The sequence below is a fragment of the Triturus cristatus genome, chromosome 4_2 (genome assembly GCF_964204655.1).
Source record: "Triturus cristatus chromosome 4_2, aTriCri1.1, whole genome shotgun sequence".
Taxonomy (NCBI): Eukaryota; Metazoa; Chordata; class Amphibia; order Caudata; family Salamandridae; genus Triturus; species Triturus cristatus.
Genome location: NC_140586.1, coordinates 652,410,255 through 652,426,786, shown reverse-complemented (window position 1 = coordinate 652,426,786; position 16,532 = coordinate 652,410,255). Strand labels below are relative to the sequence as shown.

At 45.1% G+C, this 16,532-nt stretch overlaps 1 protein-coding gene across 2 annotated transcripts in view; it reads left to right on the top strand.

Annotated features, from left to right (window-relative positions):
- ROR1 (ROR family WNT receptor 1) overlaps nt 1-16,532 on the top strand; it is a 665,735-nt gene that overhangs the window by 609,075 nt on the left and 40,128 nt on the right. For both annotated transcript variants that reach the window (XM_085602387.1, XM_085602388.1), the window contains one exon: nt 4,479-4,796. In XM_085602387.1, the coding sequence (XP_085458513.1) occupies nt 4,479-4,796 (318 nt within the window). The remainder of the gene's footprint in view (nt 1-4,478; nt 4,797-16,532) is intronic.

Genomic DNA, 16,532 nt, shown 5'->3' with positions numbered 1-16,532 from the left:
TCACAGCTGAATGATAATTTATTTACTTCAATGCGCACATACTGGACTCAAATGATTTGCTGATTTTTCATTGGGAAAACCTAGCCTAGCAGTGTGCTGTTAGTATTTGTTGTCGTATGCTACTTTTAATAATGTATTTATTTTTTAAAGATATTTCCTCCCTTTTAATATCATGGTGAGACAGATTCTGGAAAATTTGCTAATGCTCACTGAACTACATATTAAAATATAACCAACAGTAACATTCAAATGGATGCAAATTACTATATCCGTTTTGATTTAGAAATAAAAAACATTGAATGGAGTGAATTGTAAAAATGGCCACTGCCCAAAAATCACACCTATACATTATGGGCCTAATCACAAATACCCCGCATTTTGTGGATGAAAATGTCTCATCCGCTACTTTGTGTTAACACAAGTTGCATTATTAAACGGCTGGGCCCTTTCCGAACTCCCACCCCCAGTGAGATCAGAGCAGAACCACTAAACAACACTGGAAACAACTGGAAATTAGATGGCACACCAGCAAGGACACGACTGATAAGACCACCTTGAAGACAGCCCTCAACCTCTACCACAGACAGTTGAGAGAATTGAAGAAAAAGGCCTTAGCCGCACACATCGAGTCAAGCTCCAATAACAGAAAATAACTCTTCAATATCGTCAAAGAATTCTCCAACCCCCTCAGATGCAACATACAACATTACCCCCTCACAGGAACTCTGTGACAACCTCGCAAACTTCTTACACAACTAGTGCGCCAACATCTACAGAAACTTCAAACCTCAGCACAAGGCCGCCGACTTCTTAAAGTAACTCAACATCCCTGCTGCTACCACAGACATCTGACTATTCGAATGGAGTCAGCGCTCCACACAAAAAACACGCCTTCATCATGAACTACCAGCCCATGCCCCCACCACATCTTCAACCTAGGTGAAGCCAGAATCAGCCACATACTCACCACCTTGTTCAACACCTCTATTACCACGGGCACCTTCACCAAGGACTGGAAACATATAGAAGTCGATGCCCTTACAAAACAGTAATGGATGGAATGCTTAAATTAATCTCAGCCACTAGTGAACACTCTGGCTGCATCACAATCATTATTTTGCACACCATGGCCACCTCGGTTTGGACCCAGCCATGTGCAAATCAGTACTGAACCTGTTCCAGTACGATCAGTACATCCCGAACTGCCAAGCCATGTCCTCCCTGAACCAGAACTCAAGCAACCGAGGACCGGTATCGCCCAAGTTATGGGCTTGAATTAATCTCAGCCACTGGTAATCACTCCTGCCGTATCCCAATCCATCATTATTTTGCACACCATGCCACCTCAGTTTAGACCCAGCTTAATGCAAATCAGTGTTAACCCTGCTCCAATAGGAACAGTCCAGCCTGAATTGCCAAGCCAGGTCCTTCCTGACCGAAACACAAGCAACCCAGGACTGGCTGAGCCCGACTGATGAGCCCCTAACTAGGGTGAAACCGGTCCTGGGTTGCTTGTGTTCAAGTTCAAGGAAGACCTCACTTGGTAGTTTGGATTGGGCTGTTCCTATTGGAGCAAGGTCAAGACTGATTTGCATACAGCTGGGTCCAAACTGAAGTGGCATGGTGTGCAAAACAACGATGGATTGGGATGCAACCCGAGTGATCACCAGTGGCTGAGATTAATTCAAACATTTCATTCATGACTTTTTTGTTATACGTACTGTGTCACCCTAAGTGGGACAAGAATGCCCAGACGTGGGTCCCGTGCACACTGTATCACTGGATCCAAGCTGTACCCGGCTGATGAGCCATAACTAGGGTGATACCGGTCTTGGGTTGCTTGTGTTCCAGTTAAGCTACTGACCCATGCATATAAGGCCCTGCACAACTGCGGACCAGCCTACTTGAACCACCGCCTAAACTTTCATCGGCCCACCAGACACCTCTGCTACATTTCCCTCTCTCTAACCCTTACACCCTGAACCTGACCGGGCAGATGCAGAGGTCACTCCTTCTACCAAACCAGCATATATATAGAACGAGCTACTCTTTCATCTCCGGACCACCTCACCTCTTCCAGATTTCCAAAAGTACCTGAAGACCTGACTGTTCAGCTAAGCAACTAAACTCTGCCAGCGCCTGGATGCCCTCATGGGTGATTAGCAGCTCTCTACAAATCTACTGATTGATTGATTAATGGGGAAATAGGTGATAATTGAGCATGATTTTTCCCACTGTTGTGCACGTAGATTTGACTTAGATTTCTCATTCCGCAAACCACATCTGCAAATATCCACAAATTGCAACATGACAGTAATCCTGTTTTGTGTGCACTAAACAGTCTTGTGTATGCCCAAAACTTGATTGATAGGCCAATCGTGACCATGATCTAAGATCTTATTGTGGAACCAGAGACCTTCATGCGGGTTTGAATTACAGGTAAGATGCAGTGGCGTAACACCAATTGGTGCCCACACCTTGGGGAATGTGATGAGGGGCCCCTGAGTATCCCACATGTCACATGTATTCATTGGCCTGGGGCTGAGGGGGAGCCCCTGGAATGGTCGGAGACCCCTCTACACCGCAGGATAGATGTAATGCAAAGAATCTAATAAAGCCCTTCTTGCCACTCATGGCTAATTCCTCTTCGGGTGCAAACTCCCATTTGATGAAATCCTCAGCCATGTAGAACTGCCTTATAAAGTAGAAAGGTTAGTATGAAGTGCATTGCCATTACCTACAGTCTGGAAACTTGGGGAATATTGTAGAGGATGTTCAAGCTATGATTATCAGGTGATGAGATACAAAGGAGAGCCTTAGTTACTTTAACTTGGCCCATAACTTGCTGTACAATATCATATTGCGTATACTCGTCTGGGTGAGAAACACCAAAAAGGACAATTAGTTTCTCTCTGCAAATAGTTAAAGGGCCCAAAGAAAGTTTGCAGGAGTATGTATGATGAACATGAACAGAGGTCACATGTAGGGCCGTAGCTTAGTCAGTTAGATTTGGGAGGTGTGGACAGCGGAGGCTCCTCTGCTAAGGCGGAGGAGTATCGCCCAGTGCTCTCTGAGTAGTTCAAAAAGGAACAATAAAATGATAATAATGCAATGGTATTAGCATTTTATTGTTCCGTACTGGCTTACGTGCAGCGTAGGGCTGGCCAGATCTGGGAGAGGAGTGGTGGGCACTCTGTAAGTGCGCATGATGGTTTGGCTGGCTGCCTTGGACCGGCCAAACAGTCATGCGTACTTAGCATATTCTCCACCAAGCTGTATTGCACAGCCTGGGCGGAGGACATGCACAGGCTCAAAGGTTCTGGTCTGAACATCGCACCATGGTGCTCAGACCAAGCACGATGCTGCTGTCATGTTGGTGACAGCAGCGTTGTGATTGGCTAGGTGACAGCAGCGTTGTGATTGGTTAGGGGAGTCTGGGAGCCTGTGTGCTTCATGCTTCGTGGACGGCGGACAGATGACGGAGGAGAGAGGGCGGCAGTACCCAGGTAAGTGTTTTGTTTTCATGCCCCTCCTCTTGCCCTGCCTCACCCCCATCGTTAACAACCGCCACTGGGTGTGGAACAGAGATTTCTCAACCATCACTGCCATTGAAATGGCAAAATGGATGAAAATAGTCTTAATTTTAAAAAGCTGCTCTCCACCAGTTAAAAGGCATCCAATCATTTGTTTATTCTTGGCTTGCTTTATGCGAGAGGAAAGAGCAGGGGTGGGTGTATACAACCTCTTCAAAGTTTCATAGAGGTGTGTGTCTGTGCTATGAGGGCTGCTAATTCGAGTAGAAACCCAACCACAGACACTTCTAGCTGACTTGAGGCCCCTGGACTCAACTACACACACCAGAAGCCATTTATTAGGAGGGTGTCACACTCAAAACACCCCCCCGGAGCTACAACCCTGGTCACTTGCGGCTAAATTTAACCTCCATTTTGGTTGACGTGTGTCAATACATGTGTATTGCATGTGTTTAGTTCATGGAGTGCAGAACCATTCAAATTCTCCACCTGCAGTGGATTGGGAGATTCTCAGATTTATTGTCCCAGAAATTCTTGCTCTTTGGTTATGCAGCCATGTGTTTTGGTAATTGACAAAAAATCAGTGTGACTTCGATTGGTGATCTGTTAGTCCTCATTTGTGTTGTGGGGCTTATCTCTGGTACAGCAAACTTAGCATCTTCAGTAGTAGCTAGCAGCTGCGGCTCATGCAGGTAAGAGCGGTGGGGCCAGGTGGGGAAGATTTTGACAGACGAAGACGAGGGAACATTAAATAAATAACACATTTTCCCTTGTTGTCGTCTGTCGAAATCCCCCCCACCCGGCCCCACCGCTCTTACCTGCACAAGCCATGGCTTGTAACTAGTTGTAATCTACCTACAATTTTATATAAGGGAAACTGGACCCTAAGAGATACAAACAGCTACTTCTGACCTATTAACTAAAACAGTCTTGTTTGTGTTGCAGCCGCCTTCACAATGATTGGCACATCCAACCATTTATCAGACAAATGTTCGCAGTTTGCCATTCCATCTTTATGCCACTATGCCTTCCCTTACTGTGATGAGACCTCAGCAGCCCCCAAGCCTCGGGATCTGTGCCGCGACGAGTGCGAGATTCTAGAAAATGTCCTCTGCCAGGCTGAGTACATCTTTGCCAGGTCCAATCCAATGATCCTGATGAGGTTAAAGCTGCCAAACTGTGAAGACCTTCCTCAGCCAGATAGTCCGGAGGCGGCCAATTGTATACGGATTGGAATTCCCATCGCGGAGCCCATCAATAAAAGTAAGTGACATTTTGGGTAATTTAAGTTACAATTGTCATGGGGCGCTGAAAAGAAGAACTATACAATGTTAGAAAAAATTTAACTGAGTTCACACATAATGCATAGTACCCAAGGGATTTCTAAGTGTCCATAGATCTTAAACATCACATTACATGTGCATATGGTCCATGCTATTCTGTTCCATGTACAAAATATTGATACAATGTACTAATCCGTATTAAAAATACAGAATTATATTATCTTAGAACAGCAGCACGTTTTATCTGGCGTAGAAATGGCGAGTGATAATTCGGAAGACATCAGGCTGTATTCATAACGGTATTTTGAACACAAACATGAGTTTACAGCTGAAAATACTTCATTTACGCCTGGCAGGAATTTACAAGATTGCTGGTAGGCATAAATTGATTTGCTTCTGTGGATCTCTCCACCACGAATATGGAGAAATCTACAGAACTAAATACCACACAAGGAGTGGAAATTAGACATCACAAGGCGTTGTTTGCCTTGTAAGCAGGGGCGGTTCCTTCTAATGGGCAGAGGAGCGTCGCCCCGCCTGCTGCAAGCGGTGCGATATACACCGATTAATAAAATGGTTGTTACCATTTTATTATTCTATGTGTGCCACTGGCCGCGCTATGAAGTGCGAGGGGGGCAGATTCCTGCAGATTGCAGGATGAGTCCTTACTGTTGCCAGCGTAGTGCTCAGTGCGCATGTCAGATTGGCTGGCTGTCTACTCAGCAAAACTCAGCATACTCAGCAATCCCAGGGCTGAGAAACAACAAGGGGATTGCTGTCACAGGCCCCCAGCCTAAAAATGATCGTTGGGTTAGCCTGTTCCAACCAACCCTGGAGCTGCTTTCATGCTGAAAACATCAAGAGAGCAGCCTCTGGATTGGTTGGATTTATGTGGAGGAAGTAAACCACCATCCTTTCCTTTCCTGCTATCCCAGAAGAGAGACACCAAGTAGGCCTGTGGGCAGCTCGATGTACGCACCAGCACGTTGCGCATTACTGGCACTGAGAGGCCCAGCTGATGAGGTGCTCACCAGCACTGCTGACAGAGAAGACGAGGAGCCAGAAGACATGTAGAGGTGAGGTAGGGGTGCAGAGCCTCTGGGATATCATTTAGTGGATACGGGCCTCAGGCTCACAGGCTTATGTGTCCCCTGCAGGCATGGGGCCTTTGCTGCTGACCTTGCACTGGGCCTCGCTGAACCTAGCGTCCAGCATCTGCAGGTACATTCCCTGCATGGGTGCCTGATGTTTCATTAAACATAGTTGCTGCCCGCCCATCCCTGCGTGCCTCTTCATTGTCTGGCATCTTTTGCTCCCTCTACTCCCCCATTCTGCGGTTGAGATTGAATAGTCTGTCTCATGCTGTTGTTGGGTTGTCTTGTTCTGTTCTCCGAGGCCACCTTGGTTTTACGGCATTAACATTCCGCTGCTGTGCCTCAGTTTTCTCTCTGACACTCTTTCCGTGGCAGCCAGAGCCTCCTTGGTGCCAGAGTTTGTCTACTGAAGCCTACGCTTTATCTGAGTCTGTACCCTAGCACCCCCATCAGTCTCAGTCTGTCCACGGTCAACTCCGAAGTACCCCAGTCTGTTCCCTCATGCCTTCCTTAATCTCTGTCTGTCTCTGCCTCCTCAGTCTAACATACTGTCCCCTGATGCCTCCCCAGTCTTCCAGCCTGATTGATTGATTGAGCCTTCCATCCTGATTGATTGATTGAGCCTTCCATCCTGATTGATTGATTGATTGAGCCTTCCATCCTGTCATCTGGAATCTGGATCTTCCCTCAATCTCGTAGTTTGCCCCATGATGCTTCTGTAGTCTCTCACTTTGCTGCTGTCTCATCTGCCTCCCAGCTGCCCCGTGTCTTCTCTGCCCTCCTGTCTGTCCGATGACGTCTGTCAGTCTCTCAGCCTGTCCTCTGGTGGTCTCTCGGCCTCCACTCTGACCCACCCTCATTCCTGCGGCCTAGGTGTCTGCTAATGCGCCTTGTACCTGGTGTCTCCTCATTCCTCGAGTCTGCCCCCATCCTTCGCGGATCACTCAATCAGTCCCCCAGGGCCTTACAAGTAGAGGCGTGTCAAGGCAAGGCAGGGTTGTGGACCAGGACCAGCGGACTCGATAATTCTCGCCTCGGTGCCCACTCTAACCAAGGATCACACTCGGCAACTCTGGGCATTAGCTTGCCTCATCTCCACAACGGCCCCCCACATTCGCCAGGGATGCCTGGTTTCACCTTGGAGATACCCAGGAGGGACCATCTCACAGGGATAGCCAGGACGGGTTCCCCAGCGGTCTACAGCACAACGACGCCTCGGCAGTAGTGTGCTTTACAAAAAACACATACATACATACATACATACATATGTTGCCAAGGGCAAAATGCTGAAAATGCCCTCAATCCTCTTTTTCAACAAACATGTTTCTGTTTCTATGTTTTTAAAGAAATGGGATTACAGAATGTCAAATTATTCAGGCATGAATACCTTTTTTCACACAAGGATGTTTTCTCACATTAGAACTGTGCATTTTCCTTCTCAGATTTGCACCAACAGGGTCCTCTTGGCACCACTTGGTGCATATTTGTATCAAGTAGTTTTGCCAGGTAATGCCTGCCAGAGTATGTATAGCACTGCTTTCATACAACAAAGCCTCGTACATGGCCAGCCTCCTCTGCATTTCACTCTGCAGGGCTACCAAATATGTTCCAATTTAATGTTTATTTTTCTCGTGAATAAATTGATAAACAGATAAAATGCCACCTTCTCCGGGATTTATAAAATATGACGTGTTGCTTGGCACACCTCGCAAGTACAGTCTTTATTTATGTATTGGGAAAATATTTAACCCTTTGATGCAGGCTAAATCAACATGAATATTTGCGGCATACGTGGGCTGCCTTGGAGAAAATCCCAGTTGTGTTGTTTTTGCATTTGCAAAGTGCCTCATGCCCTAAAGAAGAACCAGAGCACATTCGCTGACTAGAGCGTGCTACGTCGTATTTTGTGCATGGTTGGAAGTGTTTGAGTTGTGGTGTGTGGCTACGCGGGAAATGTTCTGGTGTTGTTCTTGGTGACCACAGTGGTGCTTTCATCTAGTAAAATGTTGCTGCTCGTGAGCTTGTAGTGAATGCCGGAAGCATGAGGCGTCCAGGGGTTCAGCTTAATATCATTGTTGTGTTTGGTGGTAAGAGTGTGTGTTGTGGGTGTGATGCATGCAGGAAGTGTTTTGGTGTAGATTTGAGTGGTGTGCTTTTGTCATGTTGCAGTGATCATGCAGCTGTGTTTATGCATAGAGTGGAACGCAGCCAGTGCAGGAAATGAGGACGATTCAGTCGGGCTCTGGATCCGGTAGCTATTATCGAGCCGGCCCCAGTGAAATGCACTGAATTTGTCCCTGTGTAATTTGACAACACAGGGACACATTCAGCAGCACCCACATATTGTCTGCTTCTGTTCCGAGCAGCAACCTGCAAGTGGGTGGGATTTTCCTATTTTCACTTCCAGCTGGGCCCAACACAAAGGCCTCACTTAAAGGGCTGCCAACTCTTCTTTTCTTGTAGCATCTTCCTGACTGGGAGCTATCTAAAGCCCAAGACCTAGATGCCAATGCAGAGGTGGGAAACAAGGGTGCTCAGCTTCTTATCACTTCACAAGTACGTAGGAGAAACTGTGACTTGGAGGCAGGTTTTTCCCCCCAATTCCTGTATGTATGCGTTATGCATGCACTGTAAGAATTTCATATGTGTCTGTATGAATAACTACACTAATAACAATTTAAATAGCACTTACCATTTTTTTATTGAATTTTTATTATAGTTCTACTCATACCACGGTAGGGTATAAAAGTGCTTTAACACATACACACACATACACACACAGTCTATACAGATACAATTAATCATGAAGGTGTGTAACTATAGCTATAACTATGTCGACTATGGAAGCTCACCACAGGGCACTCATCCCAAATGTCTACGTCTCGCCACTTTCAAATGTCACCAGCCGCCACTGCTTGTAAGTGTGTGAACACCAGCAAACATACATGTCTGGATATTCAGAAACTCTAATCCAGCCCCATTCCATCCTGGAAATGGTCAGAGAGCCGCTCCAGCCAAGTGCTAGTAAGTACACTTCCTTTATGGCAAGGAGACTGGATCATTATCGTATTTGAAGAGCTTTGTCCATAAAGTAAAATGTTTTTTTTGCAGGGGTAAAAGGAGAAAATAAAATGTGCATTTACCCAGTGGGTTCCATTCTACCAGTGGTGAAATCTACTCTCAGTAGATTTACTCACAGTGGGAATAGGAGCCCTCAGGAAATGTCACCTAACATTCAGAGTGATAGGCCTGGAAACCTGCACCTGGCTGAGCTTTCCTGACACTGGTGTATCAATGTTTGTGATTTGAAAACAAAAAAAAGTATATTCTGGCAGAGATGTTAATCGCCTTCCTTACTTTTTACATTGCTTTCATGAAAAAGCCCATCATGGTTCTTTTAGCGCAAATGTGTACAATGCTATGCTTTGAGATAAATGGGAGATGCCCATGCAGAAAGCTGTTTCTTCACTCAGTTAATACATAGTGCTGTTGGAAACCGAGACACTCCACCTTAACAAATATATGTTATCAAAACAAGTCCATTAAAGAACTTAAAGTCAGCACTGGATGACCTGGTGATTACTTGCTGGCCTCAGGAAAGACAGAAATGCCTGTTGTCAGAAAATGACATGCTGGGCAGTGACCCACGGTCCACCCGACAGAGGTCAGCAGCTTTCATGGACGAGACATTTTGCTCACCTTTGGCACCTTGGCCAGAGTGATCAGGCAAGCTTCAGAAAAGGTGTGTGTAGGTAGTGTGCAAAACAATGTAGTGGAATAAAGTTTTATGCCATGCAAAAACCATTCATCGGGCAATATCCCTGCATTACATAAAGGTTATGTGCGGGAGCCAAAACACGGTGTGTTTCCCAGAAGGCTGGACATTATAAAAAAAGAGTATTTAAACACATTAAATGATGTGAATCGTGGCTTAGCTGTGCTTTCTGTAGTGATTGCTGTAGAAGTCTCTCCTCAACAAAATACATGCATTTGATACTTTGTCTTGCATCATATTACATGAATCCCTACATCAATCTTGTGCTGTCATCTGGGTGAAAGGAAATATGTTAATTCAAGTGATGTCATTGTAAGGACAAAGGATGCATGATATCAGGTCTGTTACGCCTGGCATGTTCCTGAATTGGCGTCTATAGTGCAGTGGCGGAGCCAGATTGGTAGGACTCAGCCCACAAACAGAGGCCAATGTGAAAACTTGGGGATTTTTAGGTAGGGAGAAGGAGTTTCTCCTTCCTATTTCATTGGCACTCAACGAACGATAACCGATAACTTCTGTAGCACTAAATGACCTCAATCTCAAACCACTGTAAACACTGTGTTCCTGTCATTACCCAATTCAGTGTTACACAATGTATTTACCTTACACAGAAGAGGCAGTCTTAAGCCCTGATTACAAGTTGGGTGGTTAATTTCGTCCCGTGAGCAAACCCCTGTTTACGCACGGGACAGAATTTCGAGTTTGGTTTTATTTAACGCTTCTGATAATAATCAGATGCATTAAATAACCCAACATTCATCTCATTTTAAAAGTGTAAATGTTTAAGGAATTTACCGTACCAAGCGGATTTATGTGCGTTAAACACCAAAATATGCACATTAACTCTTAATAGGTGCTATTTATCACACCAGGCAAAATAACAAACCCCAGGGTGTCGTTATTTACAAGGTGCGATTAACAGCACCTTGACTTGTAATCAGGTCCTTAGAGTATGCAAGCTCAACATGCCAAGCTATTGTCTGTTCTACTCAACTTGCGACATTTTCTTGGTCCGTAAGATCACAAAATACTCCTCTTTTTTCAGGTCTGATGATCATCTAATGCATAGGCACTCGTAAACATTTGTCCAGGGGCCACAACGTATGGTCTGTGGTGTGACTGAGGGCCGCACTGTGCCGGAAAGGGGTTCTTGGTGGGTCAGGGATTGTGCAAGGAGGTCTAAAAAAATGTTAAATAAACTGGCAAGCATTTATTTGCAGTTTAACTAAAGTTAAGTGGTGCAGGACGTCACAGTAGTTTTGCAGCATGAATCCTTTTCTGGATTCACATGTTGTGCATTATTCCGCCATCTAGTGGTTGGGTCCGGAATTGTCCTTTTTTTTTTCTTGTTTTGGTCGCTGTCGACCACCATTTGGTGCCAGGTACGTCCCCCGTGTGACGTCAGACGGTATCCCGGGGGTCGACGTGCATGGTAGCCATCTTCAGATTCTTTTTTCCGCCATTGGGTCTGGAAGCAAGACAGGAAGCTCCGAAGAAAGTTTTAAATTTCCCACAAAAACTTTGAAAAAGAAGAAGATTAACGAAGAAATGTCATCGATCATCGACGTCAACAAAGAAATATCATCGATCATCAACGTCGGAAGCAAAGGCAGAACCAGTGGACTACTCCGGTCCACAAATGGCAAGGTAGGGGCCATGGAGAATGACCCCTTCAAATTCTGCCCCAAGTGCCACCACAAGTACACTCAACATGACCCACACAACGTCTACAACCTCTGCATGCCCGAAGACCACAAAGACAAGGAATGTGAGGCCTGCGCAGTGTTCCTGCCGAAAACGCTAAGGACACGCCGAAGTCAAAGACAGGCCCACTATGCAGCAATGTCGCAGACAACGAAGAAAACCTCCCTGAGAGACCTGGGTTTCTCGAGCGACAAGGAGGCACATGGAGCACCAGCGGAGTCAACGCACAAGGGATTGGACGTCGAGGTCCTATAGGGGGGCTCTGAAAAAATCCACGCAGAGAATAAGGCTAAGGATCCGAAAAAGAAGACGGGGAAGGTAAGACACCATAAAGATACGTCGGAACCAAAGGGCCACGAACATAAGGTGCACAAGGCAGCCCGACACCGAGCAAAAAGGCGATCGAAGGTCAGCCGTGATTTTAAAAAACCCACGGAACCCAACCGAAGGTTACCAAGGAGGGAAAATTGCCAAAGACGCCGCAGCAGAGGGTCGACACTGAACCCACAAAAAAGTGCACTACACCGCCGAAGACTAACATGGACGTCGGGAAGAAAAGAAAATCTCCAGCCACCAATGACGAGAGGGCCCTTGAGGATGAAAAGAAAAGGAGAAGACTCGAGGAAGAAATGGCAGCGCTCCTACAAAAGAAGAAGGACTTCGATGCCTCACTGAAGAATTTTCGAATCCCCAAGACACCGGTGACGGAACCAGAGAACGTCGACATCGAAGAGGCAAAAGACGCCGAAGGAGAGGAAGAAGGGATCTTCGACTCCCCTCCGACACCATAACCTCGAGGCGAAGAATCCAAGGAATACAGAGACATACCTGAAGAGGAGGAAAACTCTGAAAATTTCGAGGAAGAGTGGAACGACCTCGACGCCTAGAGTCCGGAAGAAGAGATTTGCAGCTACCCTTCAAAAGCTTCACCTCCAGATGACATAGCTTTCTACAATGACATTTTCAAAAGGGCAGCAAATCAATTTGGAGTACCCATAGAAGAAGAAAAAGGGGACACATGTTTCTTGCTAGAAACACTGGCACCAGCTCCAAGAGGAACACAATACCTGCCTATGCTGCCAAGTGTCCTGGACCAAGGCAAAGAAGCATTCAAAGAACTAGCTTCAAACAAGGGGGTAATACCCATAGTAGAGAAAAAGTACAAACCCTCCTCAAAGGACCCAAAATATAGTCAGGGAAGTACAGTACCTGACTCTATTATTGTCATGACAGCCAGGAGGAGAGCCAATGCAGTCTCCAACACAGGGCCACCACCTGAAAAAGAAAGTAAGAGAATGGACATGGTGGGGAGGAGAATGGAGAAAGAGGCAGCAACACAATGGCGGATTGCTAACTCTAATGCCCTGCTAAATAGATATGGAAACCAACAGTGGGATGAAATAGAGGAAATATTGAACAAACTTCCTGAAGAAGACAAAAAGAGAGAAAATGCTATTGTACAGGAGGGAAAAAGTCAAATTTAGATGCTGCAGACACTGCTAGTAGGCAGATGTGCACAGGAACCATACTGAGAAGACAGGCCTGGCTCAGGTTCTCAGGATTCAAGCAGGAAGTTCAAACCTCCATCATTAATAGGCCATTCAATGGAGAAGCACTGTTTGGCAAGAAAGTGGATGAATCCCTTCAACCAATGAAAGGGCAATGGGTGCCCTGCAAAGAAGAGGTTCCTTTAAAAGAGGGGGATTTAATAGCAGAAAATCCACAGGTAGAGGCACATTTGCAAAGGGACAACAAATGTCTCAGCAAACTCACATGCAAACCCCAAACCAGCAAGTGGGTCAGCAATCAGGATACCAAGGTTGGCAACAACAACAAAAACAGCCCTTTCGATGAAGAGGCAATGGAAGAGGAAGATGCCAATTCTCTAGAGGAAGAGGAAATGGATCAAACTGACTTACCTCAAACAAAGACCCACACAAAAGACCTGTGGGGGGGGGGGGAATATCCTTTTTCCAAAGAGAATGGTAAAGAATAACAACAGACAATTGGATATTACATTTGATAAAGTATGGGTATTGCATAGAACTCAGTCTGGTACCACCTGCACACCCACCAAAGACAAGGACATTTTTGAAGCTACAACAAAAATGGATAAACGAAGAGATCAGAGAACTATGCCTGAAATAGGAAAAAGAAAAAGTACCAAGACAGGAGTGGTTCACAGGAAACTATTCACCATATTTCCTAATACCCAAGCAAGATCTAACTCTAAGAGCAATCGTGGACTTAAGGTTCATAACCAAGTTCATGCTGGCACATCGCTTCAAAATGTACATGCTCCAAGAAATAATCCCACAGATTCAAAAAGGGGATTACATGGCAACATTAGACCTCAAGGACGCCCACCTTCATTTCCCAATGAACAGGAAACACAAGAAATACCTAAGATTCCTGCACAATGGAACACACTATCAATTAAAGGTACTTCCGTTCGGAATAAAATCAACTCTACGTGTATTCACAAAATGTCTGGCCACAGTGGCGGCACATCTGAGAAAAGAAGGAATCCACGTCTACCCCTATCTAGACGACTGGCTCATAAGGGGAAAATCGAAACAAACATGTCACAATCACATCCAAAAGGCAATTCAAAAGCTACAAACACTTGGATTCTCCATAAACCACAAGAAATCGTCAACAACACCAGAAAGAGAAGAAACCTTCCTGGGAGCAAAGTTAAATACAGCAAAACAGAGGGCGTACCCCACACAAGCCAGGATACAGGCGATCCATCAAAAAACAAGACTTTACCAAAGGGGTCAGTATCTGACAGTGAAGAGGGTCATGAAACTAATGGGCATGATGGCATTATACATTCCACGAATCCCTCAATGCCAGCCTACATATGCGACCATTCCAAGAATGGCTTACCAACAGCTGGTCTCAAGCCACAGGGAGTTGGGAGGACCTAGTGGTTATTACACAAACAGTGGAAGCAGAGATACAATGGTGGGCATCCAACAAAATAGCACAGGGGACACCTTTCAGGAACCCAACTCCAACTGTGACAGTCACAACGGACGCATCCTTCAACGGTTGGGGAGCACATTTCAACCAACTGAAAGTACATGGGTAATGGAACAAGCACAATTCCACAAAACACATCAATTTTGGGAAATGAAAACAGTATTTCTAGCTCTAAAGGCATTCCAGAAACACATTCAGGTGAAAACCATCCTGAGCCAAACAGACAATACAACAACAATGTTTCATCTGAACAAGCAAGGAGGGACAACATCCCTTCCCCTGAGCAAACTTTGACAGGAAATATGGCAATGGGCAATAATTCACAAAATCAACTTACAAACTGTACATTTACCAGGAGTAGACAACATTAGGGCGGACCAGCTGAGCAGACAGAACAACTGCTCCCACGAATGGGAGTTGAAGAACAAAACAGTACAGTATCTGTTCAAAATATGGGTAACACCAGTAATAGACCTGTTTGCAACAGCACACAACACAATATGCCAGTTCTTTGCCTTGAGGTTTCCACACCACCTGTCAAAGGGAAATGCACTTTCACTCAACTGGTCACAGACATTTGCTTACGCCTTTCCACCAATACCCCTGTTGCAAAGAGTGTTAAAAAAAGCAAGAGATCCAGGAAGAAATATCATTCTCATCGCTCCACTATGGCTAAGACAGACATGGTATTTAACTCTCCTAGAACGATTCAAAGGGGAGATGATCAGGATCAGAAAAGAAAAGGACCTTCTAACAATGCACCAGGGTCAGATCTGTCACCGGAGCCAGCAACACTACATCTAGCAGCTTGGCACCTGAATACATAGAATTGGGACACCTCAATCTGCCTCTACGAACCATGGAAATTCTAAAGGAGGCAAGAGATCAGTCAACAAGAAAATGCTATACAGCAAAATAGAAGCGTTATACCACATAATGCACCACTAACAAGAAACAGAATGCAATCAACACGCAAGAAACAGTTGTTACTTACCTGACTCATCTCTTAGACAGTAACATCAACTACTCAAGAATAAAGGTGCACCTTGCTGCCACAGTAGCATACACAAGGAGAAAACATGTAAATGTTTCTTTACAACACCAGTAATTAAAAGATTTTGGGAAGGAGCAAAAAGAATTGCACCACCAAGAGCAGCTCCTGTAACCCACATGGAAATTAAATACAGTACTTTCGCAACTAATGGGAAAGCCCTTTGAGCCCATGCATATAGCGGACCTCTAGCACATTACTCTGAAAACAGCATTTTCATTGCTATAACATCTCTACGAAGAGTAAGTGAACTGCAAGCGTTAACAATACAAGAGCCATACTTACAAATCCACAAGGATAAGGTGATTTTAAAGACTAACCCACACTTTGTACCAAAGGTGGTATCTAAGTATCACTTAAATCAGAACATTCTCCTAACGGTTTTCTTCAAAGACTATAGGAGAAAGAAGCCTCCATACCCTGGATGTCAGGACAATCAGAAAAACAAAACAATTGTTCGTCACATACACACATACCAATTCAGGATCACCTGTCACAAAGGCAACTATTGCAAGATGGATAGTACAAACCATCCAATTGTGTCATGCCAATGCCAAAAAAGAACTAACAATTCAACCAACAGCTCACTCCACTAGAAAGAAAGGAGCAACGCTAGCCTTTATGGCCAATGTACCCATTGACTCCATTTGTGCAGCAGCAACATGGGTGTCACCACACACCTTTACAAAACATTATTGTGTGGATATACAAATGAATAAGGAAGCTCAAATTGGACGAAAGGTGCTTCAACACCTGTTCGCAAGGCCTTCCTTTCACCACAGCCTCCCAAGCATGGGAGAAACTGCTACATAATCTAATGCACAGCATGTGAATCCAGAAAAGATTCATGCTGCAAAACTAAATGGTTACTTACCAGTAGGAGTAGTTTTGCAGCTTAAAGAATTTTCTGGATTCACTTGCGACCCACCCGGCCTCCCCTACAAGGAAAACAAACAGGTGGGAAGCACTTGAGTTCATCAACTATTATATAACCATCTCAAGGATTACACACAAGAATAAGAACAGGGAAAAAAGAATCCGAAGATGGCTACTACGCACGTCGACCTCCAGGATACTATCTGACGTCACGCAGGGGACGTACCT